Source organism: Suillus discolor (assembly GCF_016758755.1).
Source record: "Suillus discolor strain FC423 chromosome Unknown F5147scaffold_733, whole genome shotgun sequence".
Taxonomy (NCBI): domain Eukaryota; kingdom Fungi; phylum Basidiomycota; class Agaricomycetes; order Boletales; family Suillaceae; genus Suillus; species Suillus discolor.
The window spans coordinates 1-8,742 of NW_024541980.1; the positions used below are offsets into that span (position 1 = coordinate 1).

The window sequence follows — 8,742 nt, forward strand, 5'->3', positions numbered from 1 at the left end:
TGCCATATTATTTGCGACCGAGAGTAAAAGTCAGCACTATACCGCTACTTGGGCCATGCATCGGGCAAGGAACAAAGGGGAGATCTACAGTTTGATTGCAAGGTAATCTTTCACGACAATGCTACGTATGGGGAGTTGGTATGCCACCAACCCCATCAAGTTCCGTGACTCTGTGGCCAATCACATCACATCATAAGTACTTCTCCATCTATCGCAACTGTGCTAAACTGGATGATCTGAAGTCTACGGACTAAATTCCGCGATATTCGTGCCGAATTCGAGTCTACAGGTGCGGGCATCGTGCCAATTGACTGGAGATGTCTGACAACTTACATCGTGAGTATCCCACTCATGTCTTATCGATACCGCTAACAAAATTCGTAGGTAAAATCGAGAAAGAATTTCCATGGTACAATGACCTCTACCAGATATGGGGATCCAACCCCTCATTTTCTGCCAAAATAAGCTCATCGAAACCAGGTTGCCTGACACGCTGGTGACCTATTCGCGCTAACTTGTCCTGCGGGAGGTTCACGGAACCCTCCTTCAGGCACCCATCCGCAACTCAACATAATTATCCCTAACCCTGCCATAGGCAGTGCTGGTTCCCCGCAGCTCGAGTACATGGTTCGTCCCTCGGGTCCTTCTACCTCACGCGCAGGTGACAACACTCACGTCCAACAAACGGACTATGCCCGCCCTCCTCCAAGTGTTGGAGGCAGCTCAGCTGACTCCCCTGTGCAAACACCTTATGTGCCTCTTCCCTGAAGTCGTCCTGCTACCCCCCCTGGAACCAAACCACTCCCCTCAATATGCTCAGGGAGCCAGCGGCGCTGGCTCCTCCCCACAACAGGGCTTTTCTCAAGCTCCCGCAAGCAACTGTGCAGGCAGCATGACAAGCTCCCCCCTCCACTTCAGCCATACACCCCTTCCTCCCAGTAGCCGGTCATTCGGCCGTGAAGATTATTCTCCGGCCCCCCTGGGATCTGATTATGACCCACCTTTCGATGATGGCCCCCTTGCTCATGGTATGGGGGACCTTTGTATGGACAACATGGACGAAGTTCGTCATGACGAGGAGAATGTATATAATTTGGACAGCCCGCCCAGATCGAAAAAGGTGCACGGAAAGAAGCGGCAGCTACCTTCCTCTCCCACTCCGTCGCCTCCCAAGGCACCCCCTCCCCGCACCTCCAACCACGACAGTCGCAGCTCATTCAAGTCCCACGTCAATCACGTCATCATGCGCGACAGCACTTCTTCCCCCACCTCTTCATCGAAGGCTTTGTTGCAACGGTCCAATCCATCCTCCCCTCGGCAGGCGTCTCCGACATCCCAAACGTCACTCTCCGAGAGACCGAGCAGCAGGGAGTCGGTGAAGAAGCATCTCCGAACGGAGGTTCAGCAACAAGTTGAGATGTTGAATGACGACTTAGAGAGTGTGCACTCCGAGAAGCTCACCTTATACCAGCTCAAGAACGAGCGCCTGATGGTCAAGCTCAATGCCAATCGCCAAGACAAGGAGCACCATTTCATACGCGAGGAGCGTGCCCACAAGCGCGCGGACGCCGCGCTCGTCCATCAACGGCTGCAGGAGAGCAAGGACCAGGAGATTTGTTTGCGGGAAGCGGATGCGAAGGCTCTTGAGTTAGAGAGGCAGGTGATGCTCTTGCACATTGAATATGCCAAGATCAACAAGCCATGATGTTCCTGCGCACTGTAGAGATACAACAATTGCTGGGCACTACACAAAGTAAGTAGCCAGCAATATAAAAATGTTGTGGTTGTGCACAGCCTAGTCTGCTTATACTTGCAAGAAAAGTGCGTTCGACCCGAGGGGTTAGCTATTGGATTGGTCTGTAGTTAGTGAAATGATAAAACGGTCAAAAGTCCGAGCGCAGGAAACAAAGTCCGAAGGTATATCTATGATGTCCGATGCCAAAGTGTCGGGTCCGATGTTTTTGGGTTTTGGGTTAGCGGGTTTTGGGTGCGGGTTTAGCGGGTTAGCGGGAAGGGTGATAGCGAATGTCGGGAAAGCGAGTGGTATGCAGATATATGATAACGGCGGGTATTTCGGATAGAAAGAGCGGTAATATTTGCAATGTCAACTAATAACTACGAAATATCGGGTTTGACCACTAAGTATCGGGGATCGGCTCCCTACTACTTGGATAATGAAAATACTCGTAGTCAGTCCAATATATATATAAGTACGTAGAAATCCGGAACCCTATAGGCGAAAGTAGCGGCCGACGATTTCAGGTCCAAAGTACATGTAAACTAACACGAGGCGCTGCGGATGATGGGAAAACATGTAATAGCGCTTGCTACGACGTGAGTAATGTGTGAAATAATCAACTACTCACCTAGTGGGGCTAGCAAGACAAGACGGGACACGGATAGGACAGGAGCATGGGAAAATATTGGGTCCGATGCGGCCGAAATGTCGGGTCCGCTAGTCAAAGTGTCGGGTTAGCGTTGGGTTACATTAGTGCGTAACGGGCATTGGACGTGTATCGAGAAATAAGAGAATAATTGCTCAGCACGAGCTCCAGTGCTACAGTGCACTTCGTCATATGTTTTTTTTTTTCGCCGTTTCTTTTTGCTACATGTTGTCATTTGTTCACCGCTATTTGATAATCCTACAACCTACTTACTAGCATGTATGTAGTACATTTTTATGTCAAAGCTATACCTGTTTCAACTTATCCTTGCCTATGCTGAGCATCTGAGTGAGGACTGTCAAACAATTGATCCATCAACCTGGCCCTGTGTGCTTGACCAGGAGTGCCTGCATATGAGCTATCACCCACCACTTCATTACCATCTGGTCCTTCATATTCTGGATGCAGAGTATGTTTCCCTTCTTGAATGGCCCATCTGGTTGTAGGTTTGTTGCGTTTCTCTTCAAATTTGATGATCATGTTGTGAAGGATAAGGCAACACCTAACCCAATGCAGAGTAATCTGGAGGTCTTTCTGGGTCTGCATAGGGTGACGAAGCTCCTTAAGAGACTGAAAACGCCCCTTCAAAGCAGCGAATGTGTGCTCAACGCGGACACGGACCTAGATGAATTAAAATCAATGAAAATCAGTAAAAATTCCAAAAAATCAGCAGAAAAATTAGAAGATACCCTAGATAGGTGAATATTGAAGGTCTTCTGGTCCCTTGTCAACCTGCCATTCCGAGGCTTCTTGAAAGGTGGAATACACCACTTCTCAAGTGGATATGCACTATCAGCCCAAATCCAATGGTCATCAGGAAGAAGCGTGTCATGTTCCTGGTAAACACAAGTAGATTTGAAGGCATAAGCATCATGTGTACTTCCAGGGTGACCAAGTGAATAGTCGGCAATGAGGAGATTATGGGGCATAATGATTGCCTGGATTTTTCAATAGTTTCTAACCGTTAGAATAAGAGAGAGAAAATACCTGACAGTTGAGGGAATAGTTAGACTTCCTGTCATAAAATGCCTCACCATAAAGACCAGGTTTTTCATACAAATTAATAGCGGAGCCATCAATTGCAAGGATACCATTTCTCCACTCTGGGCAAGACTTGGCCTCAACATATTGCCGAGCACGCTCAGCATCCTCAGAGTCAGGAGCAGGGAAATGGATGAATGTGTCATGCTGATCAAGGAGGGCAATCATCACACAGTTACTGCAATTGATTACCAATCCAACACTGACACCAGCTCATTGGCCCACATCATCTGGTGAGATAGTGTTGCCATAATGGCCAGCATGGTTGAGAAATATAGCCAGTTGAATGGCAATGGGAAGTTGAGGGTTGTTTGACCGGTTAGTGAAAATAGGGTGATCAGAAATTTGATCGAGGATATCATTGAAGATGTCAGGATTCACGCGTAATTTCTTGTGGAAGAGGTGGTGCCGAGAGTGCCCAAAGTCATGAAGGAGCTGAATCTGGGGGGCTCGCATAGGAGGTGCATCCGGTTTATGAAGAACACGGGCCCTAGTGACCTCATTGCGAAGAGCTGTGATGGTATCATGAAGGCGGTTGTAATGGGTAGTGAAGCCGTCAGATCCATCACTGGAAGAAGAATCTGAAAGGTCGGATAATTGTGGGGTAAGAGGAGATGGAGGAGTGACCATCAGATCAAGGCCAAGATCAGAATCAGAATCAAAATCAGAATCAGAGTCAGAGGAGTCGGAATCATAGAGATCATTAAGGGTAATGCGAGTACGCTCTAGCCTGGCCTTGGCTAAGGCTAGTTCAGCCTCATCCAGTTGCTCAAGCAGCTGATTGCACATAGAGAGACGAGGCATCTGGGGATCAGGAGAGAGATAAGCTTATCACCTGCATCGATAGGGGACACTGTTGCCGGAAATGGCAACATTTTCAAGCAGAGATTCAATTTTAGTTGGCGGCTCTTCCGCTCAATGACGAGCACAGCGACAACACTCTACACGCCTGACATCCACTGCCTGCACCTTTGTCTCGCACCCTCACAGCGCACCCTCGTCGCACACCATCGTTTGCGCCCCACACCTTCGTCCTGCACCCCTTGTAAGAAAAACTCCACTTCCCTCCCATCTTTAGTACTTCGTTCGGCCCAACTGCTCTACTCTACTCTACCCCCACCTTATCTAACCCCATGAGCTACTGGGAAGGTGTTAGCGGGGGCTGCACAACTGGTTTTAGCATTTACCGTCCCACTATCAAACTTCCCCTAGATGAACTTTTAGGTGAGGAGTACGACGGCGAAGACGACCAAATGGCTGACGCCCCCATCGAGCAACTAGACGATACAAAGGAGGATGGCAACAGCAACAGTAATAATGTCCCCACCCAACCTGAGGGCGAGTCCCTCCTTGGCGGGTCTGCTTCTGCTGAACAAGACATTCTCATGAGCGATTCTCGTCAGCAGCAGCAACCACAGCCATCTACTCCTGATCTGTTCCCAGTCCCGCAAGTTCCTTCTCACTCTCATACTCACGCTCAATTGCACCCGCGTACTCGTGGCAAGGACCATTCCAGCAAGATGCCCACAAACTGTCCTGTACTAACTGTACAAATGTCTGCCACTAAGAAGACTGGTAAAGCTGGACGGCGTGCTTCTGGGAGTGTGAAGAGTCCCTCGTCTGCTGCTCCCTCAGCACCTGCTCTCAAGCACTCTGCTGCTGCGAGCGCGAAACATACTGCAACTGCGACAGTGCCTGCTTCTGCTACCGCAACAAGCCTTAATCCACTTCTCACCTTCGTCCTGCACCTTCGTCCTGTCCCTTTGTCTCACACCTTCATCCTGCGCCCTTTGCCTTGCACCTTTTGTCTTGCACCCTTATCACGTCGAATAGCTTTTGTGTACATTACATGTATATAACTATTGCTATTTCATCATGATGTTTGACCGCATTTTTTACCACTAAGTCTTGTTCTGAAGTCCGACTGTGATGCCGACCTAAGCCGCACTCATGTCAACATTTCTTTGAATTCTTAATCAAAGTTTGCCGACGTTTCATGGAGCTTACCGAGCTTACCGAGTTTTCAGGAAATTACTTTGAACGCCACTATTGTTACAACTAGGCTACAAGACTACATGTGTATTCTTACAATAATAGCAATATATACCAATGCAATATGATAATATTGCGAAAATTCCATCAAGTCAATCATCACACGGTTCATGATTACTGTAGAAGTATGTAGCAGAGGTTGCAGCTATATAGTGCTATGGTGGCTATATGGCTCTATATAGCCATCACCAGGGCTACGACAAACTTGACTTTTTACTGATGAACTCCTGTAGCTTGAAGGGGACCTACATAGCACTACAGTGCCTATATAGCTTGAAGGGTACCTACATAGCGCTACAGTGCCTATATAGCTTGAAGGGTACCTACATAGCACTACAGTGCCTATATAGCTTGAAGGGCAGCTATATAGGGCTCCCAAGATTTCCGGTTTTTCCTGATGTAGGAACAGGGAAAAAGAAGGTCGCTCATGCGATCTGCAACATGCTCAAGCGCCCGATGCTTGGTGTTCGGGCGAATGATATCCCATACCTTGCCCTCAAACTAGTTTCAGTAAGTACCATCCGAAGGCCGCGATACATCACTGACGGTGGCTTATCTTGCGATCAAGTGGAATGCATTGGTAGTCTTGGACTGCAGGGATGTAAGTATCATCTCTCAAATAATCCATTATATTCCTTCTGATGATACTTCGCACAATATTTCATGATGTCTGAATGTCCAGACAGTCGAATATGTTCTTGATTGATGTATCGTTAATGCCCTACCAGTATAGCTAGTTTGTTCCTCAAGAACGCATCGACATGATGATTGAATTCGAGTCGCCTGGATGTACGACGAGACTTGGTGAAAGTAAGCAAGCAGCTTTAGTCTGACTACTTTTTGGATTGGGCTCTTTTTTGGACACGATATATAACATCATATCACTGAGGTACCAGCAAAATTCGACATGGCCAACTTCCTCCGCAAGTGTCTGTAGTCTGCCGTGCATCGTAGACTACATACCCCCAGCAACAAAATATACATACACATCCTCTGTGGTAAGTAGGTGGGTGTGGAACTTGCTGATGCAAAAACAAGTAACAAACTGGTTCTCAAGAACTTCAAATATTCAAGCAATGAATGAAATTACAAAAAATGCTTCCAAGAGTTGACAATAGTATAAGACGGGATGCAAAGAAAGTAGAGACCAGGTACACCAACGAGATGAAAGATCAACAACTCGTGAATGTGTACCAGACGACAGTAGTAATACGATGTAGAACTACACACCAATATGAACAAAAACCATCCTCTGCTCCAGCGGCACTTTCGTCTTCACCGCGTGCGTAGCACAGTTCAGTGCCCAGGCTGCCCTCGTGCAGTCCATGACACCACCTTTCTTCAAATCTCCAATCATATACCCGTAAAAAGCTTTGACAACGTGTTTTGCAACAGCATCGTCGACCTCCCACAGCGTGCCAACGACGCTCTTGAACCCTGAAAACTGAAGACCAGCTGCAAGGTGAATCACTTCGTCCGGTGTCTCCTCATCGCCTACAGCTGTGTGACAAGCTGATAAGAACACGAACTCGGCCTGCGGAATATGATTCTCCATAATATCGAGCAGCATCAGATGTTCATCTTTCATGACGAAATGCGAATCGTAAGGCTGCGTAGGATCCTGCTTGCCATGACAAGCGAGGTGCACCCAGGTGTTCTGCTGCAAGGCTTCGAGTGCACCTGCTCGTGTGGCTGCGTCGCCAGAAATAGTGGTGCGGTTGGCCATCGCAGGCACGAGCTTATGGACAAGCTCAAGCTCGTTGTCGACTGCCAATAGTGCCTTGCCTTTCCCTGCACCCGGTTGACCCTGTCTGATTGCCACAAAGGACGGTGGCACACTGCGTTTCTTTATCAACTGTCTAGATCTGATCAGAGCCGAAAGTGTCGGCATGTAAGAGCAGATGTAGAGATCCTCCAGGCATGGCTCCTTGCCAGAACGATCCGCCTTTGTTTGAAATGGGTGAGCTGCATGGAGAGGAATGGACGTGAAAGCTGCAGTCAGACACAGCCAGATTCGAGAGCGGCGCTGTAGTTTGAGGACGTGCTCAAGTACGTCGACAATGGGCAGCATGATCTGGTCCCATATTATCCGCAAGAGCACTATTAGATCTGTCCTCGACTCTTCTGGGTTCATCCGAGATGAATCTCGTATTGCCCTGGTGAAGCGATCCTTGAGAATACTCAGATCTGCGAGAGCGATGGATGGCAAAGGAACATGATGGGGGTCTCCTGACGTCGGGACGATAATGGCGCTGCACGAGTATTGACTGGCAATGAGGATGATGACTGGGCCCTGGCACGCTGCGGCTTGGAGGTCTTCATACGAAGGTGGAAGCAGGAATCGCGAAAATGCAGGAAGATTGCGTATCTCGGCCACCGCAGCTTCCCATTGCCTTGTAAGTATTCTATACTCTATTTCCTCCTGATCAGTGGCAGCTCTGTCAGTGATCATTGCAGAACTCTGGGCTGCATTGGAAACGAGTTTGCTCAGCTCCAAGTAATTGTGCGCCAGTGTTGGATTTGCTGACTCGAGGTCTTCAACTGGAGTCCTGAGTCGAGAGGCCAGCGACCACTGCTGGCCACAACCCTGCTCCAGAAGTTCAACTGCATGTTACAAGTAACATCGGTCACGTGGCCCCCCTATCATTTTCCCTTCATCCTCGCCCTCACCATCTACCGGCTCGTCCTCCTTTACCAACTTTCCGTTGACTGGATCCTCGGGACCGTTCCCGTCCCTCGCATTGTCCGCCTCTATGCACGTGCACGCACGTTCCTCCAATGATTCGACCACCAATGTGGTCCTGCACCTATGACTCGGTCTGACTCGTGCCACCAATGTGGCTTTCCCTTTCTGTTCCTTCCGACTGCGGATTCCCGCACGTTGTATTCTTACCGTTGGTCCGTTCCAACGTTTCTCGGTCTCATTCCACATTCGACCATCCATCACTAATCCGGCTCTGTTGCCAACGCACCTATACCATTCTTGTTTCCCCTTTACCCTTACCTACTGTGCGGTAACCTTGCCCTTAACCCTCTCCACTTAGTATAAGTAGTTGGTCACCCTGTACTAGATTCTCTAACTTGAATCTACTCAATCTTCCCTGGAACATACTTCCCTCTGAACGCCCCTTTGGCTTCAGTCTCTAGTATCTTTTCTTAGTTGCTCATCGCGACTAAGTCTACCTTGATCGACCTCATCGTTCGG

The 8,742-nt window shown here is 48.6% G+C and overlaps 3 protein-coding genes across 3 annotated transcripts; 2 read left to right on the forward strand and 1 right to left on the reverse strand.

Annotated features, from left to right (window-relative positions):
• Positions 1 to 691: 691 nt before the first annotated feature.
• F5147DRAFT_661808 (uncharacterized protein) lies at positions 692 to 1,705 on the forward strand (the record flags this gene model as incomplete). Its single annotated transcript, XM_041434731.1, has 1 exon — positions 692 to 1,705. One exon carries the CDS (start codon positions 692 to 694, stop codon positions 1,703 to 1,705), a length of 1,014 nt encoding a protein of 337 aa, XP_041284006.1.
• Positions 1,706 to 4,618: 2,913 nt separating this feature from the next.
• On the forward strand, positions 4,619 to 5,344 carry F5147DRAFT_784977 (uncharacterized protein; the record flags this gene model as incomplete). The annotated part of the gene is made up of 1 exon (XM_041442888.1): positions 4,619 to 5,344. One exon carries the CDS (start codon positions 4,619 to 4,621, stop codon positions 5,342 to 5,344), a length of 726 nt encoding a protein of 241 aa, XP_041284007.1.
• A 1,156-nt stretch (positions 5,345 to 6,500) lies between these two features.
• Positions 6,501 to 8,481, reverse strand: F5147DRAFT_843119 (CHAT domain-containing protein; the record flags this gene model as incomplete). The annotated part of the gene is made up of 2 exons (XM_041444431.1): positions 6,501 to 8,141; positions 8,208 to 8,481. The coding sequence occupies 2 exons, from the start codon at positions 8,479 to 8,481 to the stop codon at positions 6,760 to 6,762; spliced, it is 1,656 nt and encodes a 551-aa protein (XP_041284008.1). The 3' UTR covers positions 6,501 to 6,759.
• Between the last annotated feature and the right edge of the window lie 261 nt (positions 8,482 to 8,742).